We start from the raw sequence: 16857 nt of genomic DNA on the forward strand, positions 1-16857 counted from the left end.
CGTGTTGATGTCATTGCTTCAGCACACCACCACTAGAAGATTGCACTGGTGACAACAGACTGGTACAAAATGGGAAAGAGAGGACCTCAGTCTCCTCAGGAAGTAGAGGTGATTCTGGCCCTTCTTGTACACAGACTCTACATTGGTTTCCACTCCAGGTACTGTTAGGTCCTCACCATCCTCACCATCAATAATAACAGGGAGCAGAGCAGGTTTAGTCTTCCTAAAGCACATCACCATCTCCTTTGTCTTACTGATGTTGAGCTGCAGATGATTCAGCCTGCACCATTTGACAAAGTCCTTCAACAGGGCCCTATATTTATCCTTCTGTCCTCCCTTTACACAACCAACCATTGCTGAGTGATCAGAGAACTCCTGCAGATGACATGCTCAGTTCAAGGTATACAGGGTAAACAGGAAGGGAGCCAATACTGTCCGATTATCAGATTTAAAAAAAAATTCTGACTTGTGACATTTGCAAAGTGAGATACAAATGTCAGGATCTTCAACTTAAACACGGTGCCCAGCCAATGCCCAAATCCATGGCATGTCCATCCCATTTCCCAGTCAATCCACAAATCCACGGAACGTCCATTCCATTTCAAAGTTGCAGCCACTGGCAGTCCCCGATTCTGCCAAAATCAGAACAGCTAACAATAATCCTGCCAAGTAATTTGTTTGAATTGCACTGCATCACTTACCCTTCAGTTGTGAGGATAAATCCCGAAAACCCTGGGGAAAGCCGATGTCCATATATTCATTTAGAACAGGGCCTGTGGAATTAAACAGTTTTCATGAAACCAAACCTGAACACTACCATTCAGCTGAGTGCTTCATTGTCACTTTGCGCTCAGTGTGCTGTTTTACTGTACCGTGCTCCAGGATTCCTTTCAGTATTTTGTCCAACTTTGGTAACTGGTTTTGCATTTTCTCAAAGGATTCCCACATCACCCTCCTGGTCTGGGCACCTTTCTCCATCACCAGGCTGAAGAGGAGCTTGGAACTCTCTGCCCGGTCTCCCTTCTCTGCCAGGTCAGCAATTGCCTGATAAAACAGAGAATGTTTTGAGAAAAGGTCTGATGGACACAGATCAGGAATGAGAACATTTTCTCAGTTGGAGAACAGCAATTACTACCAGGTAATCTCAACTGCCTCTACAGGTTTAACTAGAAGCATTAACCAATTAGAAGAATGAACTAATACCAGGATTTCTCTTTGGCACATCCACTTCCCAATCTGGATCCCATGTTCAGCAAATGAGATGACTTCATCTCTGAAGATCTATCCGCAGCCGAGCTTGTCAATGCAGTTTCAAAGAAGAAACAACAAGGCTTTCCACAGGAGAGCATTCCAACGACTGAATAGAATTGGAAAAAAAGCTGCAGAAAGTTGAAAACTCAGCAACACTCTATCCTGAATTCTCTTTTGCTGCTGATGAATCTGTCCCCTTAACTATCAAGTCCCTATGACTATTGCTCTACCTGCTGAAAGCTGACCGCAGTACTATTGGTCTGGCTGCTGCTGCCATGCCCAGGTAGGTCATCCCCCTCAGCACTATCCAAAGGGGTATACCTGTTGCTGAGAGGAATGGCCACGGGGGGGGGGGGGGGTGGGTGACCCTGCACTGACTTCTTTCTCCCTTTACCTCTCCGTGTTTACCTACTCCCAGAACTCTGCACTCCGGGTGTAATTGCCAGCTCAAAATTCATGTCTATCAAATGCTCTGCCTCTCAGATGATCCTCCATTCATCCAGTTCCATAATGTGGTGTTTCATAAGCTGGAGTTGGCTGCACTTCCCTCAGGTGTGGTCCCTCACCTCACATTGTAAGCAATCTTATGCATTTACTTTCATTGTGTTTTTATTTACTATCGTGATCTTCATCTTATTGTGTTATTTTAATGCCACATCAGATGCAGTGGAACAACCATCTTCCCTCTCTTCTTGGCCCTGATTCATGGTCTGAAGCCGAAACATCAGCCATTCCTCTCTCCATAGACACTGGCTGATCAAGTGTGTTCCTCCAGCTGATTGTTTTTTCCTCCAGAATGCAGCATCTGCAGTCACATCTCTCCAATGGCTTGGCTGTTTGGGTCTCTGACTCTGTGTGTGTCTCACTCTATTGGAGAGAGGGAGAGGGAGAGAGAAAGTCTCTCTCTCTCTGTTGCTTTGTATCTGAGTGTGTGTGTGTGTGTGTGTGTGTGTGTGTCTGTCTATATCCGTGTCCATGAGTGCGTGTCTGCGTCTGTGCAAAATGCTCCATTTATTTACTCCAAGAATATGGACATCAACAGCAAGTGCAAAACCGACCAGATTCTTGATGAAGAAGCGAACACAAAGGGGAGTTCCCATTGGGAGTGAGGGAACAGAGGCAAGTCTCCAAGTGCGAATGGGAAAACTGCAGGTGACAATGATTCTCTGACCCTTCCCCCTTTGGGTGTATGAATTCATGTATTTGAGAGTCGGCTGTGTGAGTAATTACAGTGGATTTTGTAGATGGAACACAACAAAGATACTGTGCACCAGAGGAAGACAGACCGAGTGCTTAGGGCGATGGCTGGGTTTTGTGATCCTGAGTTGTGGGTAATTACTTGCTGGTTTCGGAGCAAGTGAAGAGTACTCTGTCACACTCCAGACACATAGTTGTTTGTGGGAGCAGAGCCACCAGTGACGGGGTACCCACAAATGGTCTGCTTGTGTTCTGCAGCAGCTGGCAGAACCGAAATTCAGGTTAACTTTACACCAGTGTACTGGAGAACCATAGAACATTACAGCACAGAAACAGGCCTTTTGGCCCTTCTTGGCTGTGCCGAACCATTTTCCTGCCTAGTCCTACTGACCTGCACCTGGCCCATATCCCTCCAAACCCCTCTCATGCATGTACCTGTCCAAGTATTTCTTAAATGTCAAAAATGAGCCCACATTTACCACTTCATCTGGCAGCTCATTCCACACTCCCACCACTCCCTGTGTGAAGAAGCCCCTCCTAATGTTTCCTTTAAACTTTTCCCCCTTAACCCATGACCTGTTTTTTTTCTCCCCTGGCCTCAGTGGAAAAAGCCACTGAAGGAAAAAGTCAAGTGGGAACCAGTGATAACAATTCCAATCCAAATCAAAGGCAAGTTGTTGGACTCTTGTTACAAATGCCCACTGCCTGGCTTTGTTGATGAAATGTTACATTCGACACATGAACGAAGAAAGGCCTTGACAGAGTGGATGTGGAGGGGATGTTTCCTATGGTGGGAAAGTCTAAGACCAAAGGACACAGCCTCAGAATAACGAAAACGGAGATGAGGAGGTATTTCTTCAGTCAGAGAATGGTGAATGTGTGGCATTTGTCGCCACATGTCACTGTGGAGGCCAAGTCTCTTTGTATATTTAAAGCAGAAATTTATTGATTGGTCAGGGCATGAAGGGATATGGGGAGAAGGCAGGAGACTGGGGCTGAGAGGGAAAATGGGTCAGTCATGATGAAGTGACCTAGCAGACTAGATGGGCCAGATGGACTACCACTTCTTCTTTGTCTTAGGAACACCCGATTATGGACACACATACGTACAAACAAGCTTTGTTAAACTGCAACATGCACCATGTATACACATGTTGTGCTTGTGAGTCACAGCATTAGTTGTCTCTCTGCTTACTCACGTCTCATGTGGAGTACTGTCAACGGTTTCGGGCCCGATTTCTCAGAAAGGATGTGTTGTTATTGGAGAGAGTCCAGAGGAGGGTCATGAGGATGATACTGGGAATTAAGGGGTTAACGAGTGAGGAGTGCTTGGCAGCATGGGGCCTGTATCCATTGGAATTTCAAAGAATGCAGGGTGATCTCATTGAAGCCAACCACATGTGTAAAGGATGATATAGGAAACCCTATGGTCAGCCATCCAGAACCAGCAAGCAAAACCTCAAAAACTGAGGGGGTGACCTTTAGGACAGTGGCAAGGAGGAATTCTTTTAGCCAGAGAGTAGTGAATCTGTGGAATGCTCTGCCACAGAGTGTGGTGGAGGCCAAGTCCATGGGTATACTTCAGGCAGAAGTTGATAGTTTCTTGATCATTTAGGACAAATGATTTGGCAAGAAGGAAGGTGTATGAGGGTTGAGTAGGACCTGGGATCAGCCATGATAGAATTGTAGAGCATGATGGGTTGAATGACCTAATTCTATTCCTATGTCTCAGAGACTCAAAGTAATTGTTCTTTCTGATTAGTCTTACTTGATGCCACTCATTAAAATACTCGAGGAATATTTAGGAGATACTTCATAATTATGCATAAAATTGAATTCTAGACAAGTCTAAAAACACAACCTGCCACTGACTGGATCGCTGAACGACAGGACTGCCGAGCTTTTAATCCACCCCTTTGGGTATGGGGTCATCAAGCTGTTCTGCAACATTATCAGCTGGCAACACCTCCAGACTGGGGCTGATCCAGATCTCTTCTCTCCCTCTCCCCACCCCCCCAACACACACATTTATCCACATACCCCTCCTCCTCAGTTCATGGTGATCATGAAGCGAAGGAAACACTTAAGCACAAGGCCATGGATTGGTTACCACTCCGCTACTGCTGAAAATGATGCATCATGGAGTCTGGGCTTTACGCTGCTCCCTCTGGTCTGGATCTGTATCTTTGGACACATGGCAGAAACCATGATGTGCTCTGTGTGCAGAAGCCCTTGGGGTCACCTGGAGGCCTCCCTGCATTTACATCAACCACAGATATCTGGCTGAGTAGATTTGATAACGTTGGGCTGTTGCTCTCACTGGTATCAGAAGAAACTTTGCTGACATTTTCTGTTTCAGGGACTCCACAGGGAGATTTCAGCTGTTGACTTACTTGAACTGATTGAGTTAACAGTTAACTTTTTCCCCTTTATTGCATTCTCCTAAACTTTTTTTTAATATAAATCACAGCTTTATTTCCTGGGCCACCAGATACGAGCGTGGCTCGGTGTGGGAGTTCAGACCAGACCGGTGCGATTGGCAGATTTCCTTCTCCACATGATAGCATCTTGGGTGACAGCCACATGCTCTCACAGGTTCATGGAAATGAACTGAATTTAACGAGTTCCCTTGATAGGACTTGAGTTGGATATCAGTTCTGGCTCAGCAGTTCACTCTGAACCTGCAGTTCCTGCTATCGCCTCACAGGTTTTAGCCCCGACGTCCGATCAGTGGGACATAGTGTCTCCAGTGCAATAATCTGACCCCAAGACACAGGAGTGTGAGAGACTGTTGTAGAGGTTTCAGCAAGGCAAGGCCGCGGACAATATACTGATGGAAGCAGAGTGCAGACGTATACATTTACTGAACTTAACACGGCCACTCAAAACCTGACCTTGAGAATCAGAATCAGGTTTATTATCACTGGCATGTGTCATGAAATTCATTAACTTAGCAGCAGCAGTTCAATGCAACACATAATATCGAAGAAGAAAAATAATAACAATAATAATAATAATGATGATTAAGTAAATCAATTTAGAGTTTACATATACTAAATAGATTAAAATCATGCAAAATAGAGAAATATTATAGATTTAAAAAGTGAGGTAGTATCCAAGCATTCAATGTCCATTTAGGAATCAGTTGGGAAAGAAGCAGTTCCTGAATTCCTGAGTGTGTGCGTTCAGACTTCTGTACCTCCTACCTGATGGTAACTGTGTTGAAAGGACATGCCCTGGGTGCTGGAGGTCCTTAATAATCGACGCTGCCTTTCTGAGACTCTGCTCCTTGAAGATGTCCTGGGTACTTTGTTGGGTAGTACACAAGATGGAGCTGACTAGATTTACAACCCTCTGCAGCTTCTTTCGGCCCTGTGCAGTAGCCCCCCACTCCCTGCCCCCCCATACCAGACAGTTATGCAGCCTGTCAGAATGCTCTCCACAGTACATCTATAGAAGTTTCTCAGTATATTTGTTGACGTACCAAATGTCTTCAAAATCTGAATGAACTCTAGTCACTGTCTTGCCTTCTTTGTGACTGCGTGGATATGAGGACCATATTAGATCCTTAGGGACTTGAAATAGCTCCTCCTGTTCAAGCTCAGGAACCAAGGCCAGCAGCGATACCCAGACAAGGCAAGGATGTTCATGACAGCCACTACCAGGACAGCGGCGACACGCAGCGCATGTGGAAGGGCATCCAGGACATCACCAACTATAGGACAACATCACCTGACTGTGCGGGTGATACCTCCCTCCCAAATGCGCTGAGTAACTTCTACGCCCGGTTTTAGGCGGAAAATGACGTGGCGGCGAGGAAGTCCACCTCTCCTACAAATGACCAGGTGCAGTGCCTCACCATGGCCGATGTGAGAAGAACCCTGTGCAGGGTCAACCCAGTGCTGTGTGCTCAGTCCACTGCTGTTCACTCTGCTGACCCATGACTGTGCTGCAACACACAGCTCGAATCACATCAAGTTCGCCGATGACACAACCGTGGTGGGTCCCATCAGCAAGAACGACGAGTCAGCTTACAGAGAGGAGGTGCAGCGGCTAACGGACTGGTGCAGAGCCAACAACCTGTCTCTTAATGTGAACAAAACAAAAGAGATGGTTGTTGACTTGGGGAGGGCACGGAGCGACCACTCCCCGCTGAACATCGACAGCTCCTTGGTAGAGATCGTAAAGAGCACCAAATTTCTTGGTGTTCACCTGGTGGAGAATCTCACCTGGTCCCACAACAGCAGCTCCATAGCAAAGAAAGCCCAGCAGTGTCTCTACTTTCTGCGAAGGCTAAGGAAAGTCCATCTCCCATCCCCCATCCTCATCACATTCTACAGGGGTTGTATTGAGAGTATCTTGAGCAGCTGCATCACTGCCTGGTTTGGAAATTGCACCATCTCAGATCGCAAGACCTGCAGCGGATAGTGAGGTCAGCTGAGAAGATCATCGGGGTCTCTCTTCCCGCCATCACGGATATTTACACTACACGCTGCATCCGCAAAGCAAACAGCATTATGAAGGACCCCATGCATCCCTCATACAATCTATTCTCCCTCCTGCCGTCTGGAAAAAGGCTCTGAACCATTCTGGCTTGCACGACCAAACTATGAAACAGTTTCTTCCCCCAAGCTATCAGACTCCTCAATACCAGAGCCTGGACTGACACCTTGCCCTATTGTCCTGTTTATTATTTATTGTAATGCTTGCACTGTTTTTGTGCATTTTATACAGTCTTGTGTAGGTCTGTAGTCTAGTATAGCTTTCTGTGTGTTGTTTTTTTTACGTAGTTCAGTCCAGTTTTTGTACTGTGTCATGTAAACACCATGGTCCTGAAAAACGTTGTCTCATTTTTACTATGTACTGTACCAGCAGTTATAGTCGAAATGACAATACAAGTGACTTGAGTTGGCTTGACAGCTGTAACTGGTATTTAAGTCTGTAAAAAAATGTTCTTAAGCAGTAAACACAGTTTCTATTGGATCAGTAGCTGCATAAAAATTCATAATGATAAGCTGTAACTTCACAGCAGCTCACAGTAACAGGGGCTGAATAGTTCGCTTCGTGCAAAGTGTGGTTGACGATTGAGTAGGAGTTGTCAAAGTGCAGTTAATCGGCCACAAGTGACCTTGGTCTCTCTTCAAACTGAAGCCATCAGTTCCACGATGTTAGATTAACCAGAACTCACCCTGTTCTTCCACTCACCTTGTGCTCCTGTCCACTGAAATGTCCCTCCTCTTTCAAAATTAAGCCAAATTCTTCAATCCGTTCTTCAATTGCAGATTTCAGTCTTTCTCTATAGAAATTTGTCAACTGAAACAGTTGGTAATTGTCAAAGTGAGACCAAAGGATTTCAGTCTTTGGATCTGTGAATATAAATAAACCAAACACAAGCCCAGAAAGAAATGGAAATTAAATATTTATCCAAACACAACTGAGAAAAAAAATATAAGCACAACAGGAACAGCATCTAACCCTCAATGCCAGCCCAGCAGACGATTCTTCCCCAGTGCTCTGCACTGATGTTTTGTCGATTCGTTCAGCAATGTTTCCACTGTCATGAGGAAACTAGTCAAAATATACCTCATCTCCAGTCAGAATGATGGAATCAGATCAATCAACCAATCAGAACAGGGTCAATTCAAACTGACCAATCAGGATCAGGGAATTCAGATCACGCATTAAGCCTCGCCCATGCCCTGCACACTGGAGAGGATATATAAGGAGGTGCCTCTGGTGGAATCTGTCATTTTACTAACCTGTGTCTGAGGCTGTGTTTACTGTGAAACACAGTTGTAATCGGTATTTGTAAGTACGTGACCGTTAAGGCCAAAGGCAAGTAGGGATAGATAGGATAATGGAATATCGCTTTCCTCATTGAGTGAAGCTTCACTCAAGGAGCTTGATATAATGCAAAACCTGAGACACAGTTGTTCACTCACAGAGAAAACATCCAAACCCATGAGCTCGACCAAAAGCATGGAGAGACAGGCTGGGATTTGTCTTCAAAGCCAAAGGATCTCTCTCCTACCCCATATGTCAGGGGCTGCAGCAGTTCAAGGCAACGGCTCACCACCAGCTTCTTATGGATAAATACAGATGGATGATTAGCTGCTGGATCAGCCTTCAATGCCCCATCCCTTCAAAACACATCAAAAGTTTCCAGTCCCCAGTGTACCTGTGCCTGCATCTCAGTTTCTGGTAATAGTGCGGGGAAAATGATTTCATTAATACCAGATCATCTCCATTTATCCCAAAAATCACATTACAGTCAAAACCGGCTCCAACAATGGTTCTTGTGGAAGCTCAGGCATCCAGTTAAATTAACAATCCTTCACCACTTCCCTGCCTTCAGTGGCCAGGGTAATTCTGATTTCAAACCACCAAGTCACTGATATAAAGAGAGGCCTTTGAAACCTTCTGAATGTTGAAAGGACGAGACAGGGTGGATGTAGAGAGGATGTTTCCTGTGGCGGGGATATCCAGAACTAGAGGACACAACCTCCAAATTGAGCGTCGACCTTTCAGAACAGTGGCAAGGGATCTTATTAGCCGCAGAACAGCAAATCTGTGGAATGCTTTGCCACAGACTGCGGGAGAGGCCATGTCCATGGGTATATTACAGGCAGAAGTACATAGTTTCATGACTGGTCAGGGCATCAAAGGATATGGGGTTGAGTGGGATCCGGGATCAGCCATGATAGAATGGTGGAGCAGACTCAGATGGGCTGAATGGCGTAATTCTGCTCCTATGTCTTATAGAGTTATGGTCAATTAAGAGGAAGTTGCCAACAGAGGGATACCTACAGATAAATTGAGTTAGGCGTTGTCAGGTGGTTGCACGAGGTTATTGATCATGTGGATAATCAGAGGCTTTTTCCTAGGGCTGAAATGGCTAACACATGGGGACGTATTTTTAATATGTTTGGGAGTAGGTACAGAGGGGATGTCAGAGGTAACTTTTTCCAAACAGAGAGTGGTGGGTGTGTGGAATACACTACAAGCAACTCTGATGGAAGCGGATACAATAGGGACTCTCAGACAGGTACATGGAGCTTAGAAAAATAACGGGCTGTGTGCTAGGGTAATCCTAGGCAGTTTCTGGAGTAGGTTACATGGTCAGCACAACATTGTGGGCCGCAGGGCCTGTAACGTGCTATAGATTTCTATGTTCTACTTTATCCAGAGAGGAAAGACAGGAAAAAGGATCAAATTTATCAACATTTTTAGTAGTATTGAAATATACCTGGGAGCCAATGGAACTGTTAATAGAGATTCTGTCAACAACCCAGGTTCAATCCTGAACTCTACCGTCCTCTGTGTGCGCGGTTTGCAACTCTCTCGGTGACTCCATAGGCATCGAGAGGTTGCTTCCTCCCATATTCCAAAATCTGGGGGGATTGTTGAGTTACGGTAATTGGCCACAGCAAATTGCTGCCAGTGTATTCGTGAGTGGGAGGATGAGATGACAGGGAAAATCATCATCACACATGAGAATAAAACTGGTCCGGGGACAGTAGGTGTAGATGTGATTCTGTGGCCCTGAGAAAACATTTCTCCTCAGTGGTATTTCACAGTGACGAGCAATAGTTCAGAACGAACATTCCCAGATCTACAGCAAGTTAGAAGGAATTTTGTCTTTGATGATCACAACTAGTTGGAATTGCCCACCCAGGAGGGAAAAAATCCTCCATACCTCTGTTCTGAAGGGTCACCCTTCAATTTTGAGGCTGTGCCCTGTAATTCTGGATGTCCCATCTCCGTATCCACCCTATCTCGTTCTTTCAACATTTAGTAGGTTTCAATGAGATCTGTTTTGTTTCCCTCTCCCACATGCAAAACCCACCCCTACTACGTTCTGCCACCCACGATATGTCATGAATTGCACTTTGCTGCTTCACCCTTCTCCATATTCCAACGAGGCATCCCACTCTTTCACCCCATTCTCACCACCAGTCTCCCCCCATCACTTTATTCACCTCCATCTTGGTCCAGACCTAATGATTCCTTGTTTAATGAACCTCTGACGTGACAGCTGGTCGCCTCACACAGGCTGGTTCCATGACTCTTGACCGAGTTTCCGACCTCAGAGCCTCTGGGGTGTTCCTGTTCCCTCTCCTCTTCAGTGATATCACATTCCAATGGGTCACAGCCCTCAACATAGCCCTCCACTGATATTGGGACTCCCGAGGTCTGATCATTTTCCCGTGATGAGTCCGATAGCAGAGGTCCCTTCAATTTCTGTTTCCATTTCGCAGTGCATTTCCCACCTATGAAAAATAAATTACATCACAAATTGGTGTTTAGAGTAGGCCAATTCAGAACAGAGCACACCAGTTTCAGAATGAGTGGCTGCAACATTTTTGAGTTAATCGACTTTCAAGGGGGACTGTCAACTCACCACTTGTCTGGATAAGCAGGTGACTGCTCACACCCAGTCACAGAGAACACAGCAGAACTGACAGAGCTGTGCTCTTTACAAATTACACCGCATCTGACCAGGGGAAATTTCTGACACTACTGCAGAGGATTGTGATACAGAGCCTTTAAGAAGTATTCACATTCCCCCACCCCCGACGGAAGTTTTCATGTTTTATTCTTTTGTAATTCATTTCGATCACTTTGTAGAAATCTGTTTTCACTTTGACACAAGAGTCGCTTTCTGTTGATCCGTGTCAGAAAAAGCCAAATTAAATCCACTGTCATTCTGTTAGTAACACAATAAAACATGAAAACTTCCCAGGGGGGAGCTTCACTGCTGTCAGGAAGGTTCTGGCCATAAATTGCTCTACTAGTATTCATTGGTACATTCAAAACACTCTTTATAGTCATTAACCTCCACAAAGGAAAATATTCCCTGATCACACATTGTCTGAATGTTGGGACCTACCCTTCTCATGACACAGACACAAGGTTGGATCGATTTTTGCAAAGTTGGGAAATTAAGGATAATGGGGAAAAGGCAGGGAGGTGGAGTTGAGTCCATGGCCAGATCAGCCATGATCTTATTGAACAGTGGAGCAGGCTCGATGGGTCAGATGGCTGACTCCTGCTGGTTCTTATGCTCTTCTGTCCATGACACATGCTGCACAAACCAACCATGGGAATCACAGCCCTTCGCCTCAAACCAATCTCCCGGCACACACACAATACGATTCCAGAGACCAACACACTTCAGCTCAGACATCTTCTGATTCCCAGGACCCATCCTCCCAGGGACACAGTCTGCCCATCCTCTGGACCTACATTCCCCATGTCAAAATCTCTGATCCTCAGTGCAGATGGAACTGAGTGGAAATGTCACTGAAGGAGATAATATAATGATGGTGGGGGGAGAGAGATAATGAAAATAAATTTTCCCCTTGGCAGAGGTGTCTAGAATGACAGGGTGTTTAAGGTGAGGAGCAGGGAAACTCGGGAGTGATTGTACCCTGCCACACACTACCCCAAGAGGCAGGTCCTCTCGATATTTTCAAAGCATCGGGATGAGGATTAAGATTGGAGTGCAGGCCAGGCTAAAGATCAAAGTGTGGTAAATGTATCGGTACAGATTGACTGGTGGTTGGCAAAGGCGACTGTCTGCATGGTATGACCTGTCATGGGACTGAAAGCTAACCAGAGCTCATGTACCACATAACACTCAGTTCAAAAACATTCACCGCAGTCGACCATATTCACCCTCTGACCAACCCTGTTGTACCTCACTCTGGTCCGGAAAGGTGTGAGCTCTCGGGCTAGTGCTTGGCAACTCGCCTGGCAAATGGAGAAAGTTCTGTGATTTTCCCCTTTCACTTTGCTTTCTGTTTACAATATTGTGTCTGTCATGTCAGAATCAGTTATAACTCCTGTTCTTGGAGCAGGAGTTCACTTTGTTCTGCATGTCGCAGCTTGAATTGTCTTGCTGAGTCTATGGAGAAGCAAACTCTGCTCACGAGATCACATCTGCTCTGCTTTTCACATTTACAATGTACTGTACAAATCCTGATTGAAGTATTTCTCACATTCAACCCCTCAGACTGAATGGCCTACTCCTTTCCCTCGTACATCCCTTGAGTAGACTGCATTTCCTAGAGACAGACAACCCCATCAAGATGGCTCCCGTTTCACCGTCGCTGACCCGCTCAATGTCACAGTTCACTGTGTGTCCTCCTGCTGCTCACTCACTCCATTCATCCAGTTCTCTTTCTCCTCAATCGGTCTTTGTGTAAATGAAAAGTAACGTCAGTGGTGTCTGACACAGCTCCTTCACCCCTCCATGTGGGATTGCACTACCCCTGTGAATGTCACCTCTCTGAGAACAGCTCCAGCCCTCTTCTCTCTTGCTTTGTGTAACCCGGCTGTTTGCAATATATCCAGACCCTGCAGGACAGTTACACTTTGCAGAACCTGCACAAATCTCTGTGTTCCCTTGATGTTAAGGTCCCTGAGCCTCCGCTCCAGCTGGTGCATTCAGACTTCATGGTGACAGGCGTTCTACAGTCCTGGGGGGCTGTACAAAACAACAAAAACAGGAGCAAAAGACCGTCACACAAGAAGGAAAACAATGCCTTGTGAGGACCCACACAGTCGGATACAATGGGACAGATGATCTCCAGGCTATGTCCATCCCAGATCAAACACTGTCCAAACATGAATCCATCTTGGACCGGGACCCTGCACTTCCTCCCAGCGCATCCACAGAATCCCCATCGGGGACCTGGACTTTTCTTGTCCCTATACACTGCTGGGAGTCAGCCATGGAGAATCCTACAATCCCCCTTCACAAATGAAGGGAAACATCCAGCGTCTCTAAAGGAGCAGGATTGAACCCTCCGTGTCACAGACCGGGGCCTCCCCTCTCTGAGCCACTCTGCCGAATCCTCCTAGTCCCACCCTCCCTGGCTCACACAATTCCCGAGCCTTGAAGCAGTCAGGCGACTCTTCAGGAGAGACATAATTATGCCCCTCCCACATTGAGGGCCCTTTTTTCCCAGAATAAGGTTTCCCTTCTTCCCAACAGGCAAGAAGGAATTTTATCTTTGAGGGCTATGGCTTTCTGTAATTTTCTACCCCGGAGTTGTTGACATGGATTTGCAAAGTATATTCTTTCCAGTCCTTGCCCGACTCTGGAATTAGCAAACAACCGACTGGGCTTGAGGCCAGAATGAGAAATCTGCAGTGAAGGCACGACCAGGACAAAACAGATCGAGGGTGCTCGGCCCGTCCTCTTGGCGCCGCTCATTTTCAACTTTCTCTTTCTCTCCCCAGCACAATGGCCATCGGTGGCCTCGCTATAAAATGTACTGCAGTTGTTTACGTCGTCTTTCACGGAAACACTTGCCTCTTCCCCCTCTAACCTTGTCTATTCTGATGACACTTGCACCAAGCAGAAGACATAGGACGAACAATCAGCGGTGGCTATGTAGCCAGCAGCTCACAGCCTGGAAGCATTCTCTGCCTGGGTGAAATATTTCTTCTGATGCACATGCTGGAAAACCTCTACCACCCTGGTGCCACGTTTCCTCCAGAACACACGATCCAGGCAGTCACACTTCCTCAGAGAAACGTCAGGAATACTGCGAACCATTACTACACACCCAGCTCCCACCTGCCCCACAACCACTCCTTGCTCTTGCCCCAAATCTTCTTGTGAACTGTACTCATTTCGACCACCAATTCCAGCCTCCTCTGCGACCCCCTAACCCAACAAGGCGGCGTCTCAGTCGAGGCTTGACATTCCACTGTTTAATGAACATCTGACGTGATAAATCATCGCCTCGGATGGGTCACATCCATGGCCCTGATCCGAGTCCTTTACCACAGGAGTGAGTTTGCTCTGCGCTGGATCACATTTTGTCGGGACACTACCCTCCAGCCTTTCTTTAGTATCGAGGCTCCCGTGTTCTCACCATCTTCCCGTGATGAGCCAAATTGCAGATTCCCTTCAGCTAATCCATATTCCATAGATTCCATAGCATTCCATAGATCCACAACTCTCTGGGTGAAAAAGTTTTTCCTGAACTCTGTTCTAAATGGCCTACCCCTTATTCTTAAACCGTGGCCTCTGGTTCTGGACTTCCCCAACATCGGGAACATGTTTCCTGCCTCTAGCGTGTCCAATCCCTTAATAATCATATATGTTTCAATCAGATCCCCTCTCATCCTTCTAAATTCCAGTGTATACAAGCCCAGTCGCTCCAATCTTTCAACATATGAAAGTCCCGCCATCCTGGGAATCAACCTCGTGAACCTACGCTGCACTCCCTCAATAACATGAATGTTCTTCCTCAAATTTGAAGACCAAAACTGAACACAATACTCCAGGTGTGGTCTCACCCGGGTCCTGTACAACTGCAGAAGGACCTCTTTGCTCCTGTACTCAACTTCCCTTGTTATGAAGGCCTACAGCCCATTATCTTATTTCATTGCCTGCTGTACCTGCATGCTTACTTTCAGTGACTAATGTACAAGAACACCTAGATCTCGTTGTACTTCCCCTTTTCCTAACGACGCCAGTCAGATAGTAATCTGCCTTCCTGTTCTTGCCACCAAAGTGGATAACCTCACATTTATCCACATTAAACTGCATCTGCCATGCGTCTGCCCACTCACCCTGCCCACTGTCCAAGCCACCCTGCATTCTCCTAACATCCTCCTCATATCTCACACTGCCACCCAGTTTTGTGTCGTCTGTAAATTTGCTAATGTTACTTTTAATCCCTTCATCTAAATCATTAATGTATATTGTAAATAGCTGCGGACCCAGCACTGAGCCTTGTGGTACCCCACTAGTCACTGCCTGCCATTCTGAAAAGGACTCGTTAATCCCTACTTTTTGTTTCCTGTCTGCCAACCAATTTTCTATCAATTTCAGTACCCTACCCCCAATACCATGTGCTCTAATTTTGCCCACTAATCTCCTATGTGTGACCTTATCAAAGGCTTTCTGAAAGTCCAGGTTCAGGATTTCCTCCTGAATTCCTCCCAGTTTCATAGTTACATCCTCAAAAAATTCCAGAATATTAGTCAACCATAAATCCCCTTCATAAATCCATGCTGACTCAGACCAATCCAGTCACCGCTATCCAAATGTGCTGCTATTTCATCTTTTATAATTGACTCCAGCATCTTCCCCACCACTGATGTCAGGCTAACTGGTCTATAATACCCTGTTTTCTCTCTCCCTCCTTTCTTAAAAAGCGGGATAACATTAGCTACCCTCCAATCCTCAGGAACTGATCCTGAATCTATAGAACATTGGAAAACTTCCAATATGTCCACGATTTCTACAGCCACCTCCTTAAGTACCCTGAGATGCAGACCATCAGGCCCTGGGGATTTATCAGCCTTCAGTCCCATTAGTCTATCCCACACCATTTTCTGCCTAATGTGAATTTCCTTCAGTTCTTCCGTTACCCTAGGTCCTCTGGCCGCTATTACATTTGGGAGATTGTTTGTGTCTTCCCTGGTGAAGACAGATCCAAAATACCTGTTCAACTCGTCTGCCATTTCCTTGTTCCCCATAATAAATTCACCCGTTTCTGTCTTCAAGGGCCCAACTTCGGTCTTAACTAATATTTTCCTCTTCACATATCTAAAGAAGCTTTTACCATCATCCTTTATATTCTTGGCTAGCTTCTATCCTCCTTTATATCATCCTTACTATAAACACCGTCCCTCACCCCTCCAGAATCGTCCTGAGTATAGCTACTCTACGTCACCACTCCTGATTCTTCCTGACAGTAACTACTGTCCCTCGCCTCTCCTGAGTTTTTCTGACAGTAACTACTATCCTGAATCGTCCTCACTGTAACTGCTGTCGCTGACACCTCCTGAATCATCCTGACAGTCCCTGCTGTTCTCACCCCTTCTGAATCAACCTGACTGTAACTATTGTCCATCGCCGCTCCTGTATGAACCCGACCATAGCTACTGTCCGTCGCCCTGAATTGTCCTGACTGTAACTACTGTGCCTCATCCAACCTGAATCGTCCAGACTGTAACAAATGGCCCTCGTCCCACCTGAATCATGCTGTCTGTAAATACAGACCTTCTCCTGTCTCTAACTACAGTCCCTCACCTCTCCTGAATTCTCCGGACTCTGACTACAGTCCCTTGCCCCTCCTGAATCATCCTTACTATAACTAGTGACCCTTGCCCCTCTTTTATGATCCTGACCGTAGCTACTGTCAGCCACCCTGAATTGTCCTGACTGTAACTACTGTGCCTCATCCCTCCTGAATCAACCTGACTGTAGATAATGTCCCGCATCGCTCCTGAATGGTCTGGACAAGTGACCCTCACACCTGCTGAATCGCCCTTTCTATAACCACTGTCCCTAACCCCTCTAGAATTGGCCTGACTGTAACTACTGCCCCTCACCTCTCCTCAATTATCCTGAGTATAACTACTGTCCCTCATCCATCCTGA

The 16857-nt window shown here is 46.1% G+C and overlaps 1 protein-coding gene across 1 annotated transcript in view; it reads right to left on the minus strand.

Annotated features, from left to right (window-relative positions):
- Positions 1-16857, minus strand: part of LOC132384378 (NACHT, LRR and PYD domains-containing protein 3-like) — a 53028-nt gene that overhangs the window by 16113 nt on the left and 20058 nt on the right. Inside the window, exons 4-7 of the mRNA XM_059955483.1 lie at positions 10428-10718; positions 7654-7814; positions 873-1044; positions 702-773 (exon numbers count right to left, since the gene is read on the minus strand). Coding sequence (XP_059811466.1) covers positions 702-773; positions 873-1044; positions 7654-7814; positions 10428-10718 — 696 coding nt within the window. The remainder of the gene's footprint in view (positions 1-701; positions 774-872; positions 1045-7653; positions 7815-10427; positions 10719-16857) is intronic.

Source organism: Hypanus sabinus, chromosome 32, assembly GCF_030144855.1.
Source record: "Hypanus sabinus isolate sHypSab1 chromosome 32, sHypSab1.hap1, whole genome shotgun sequence".
NCBI lineage: Eukaryota > Metazoa > Chordata > Chondrichthyes > Myliobatiformes > Dasyatidae > Hypanus > Hypanus sabinus.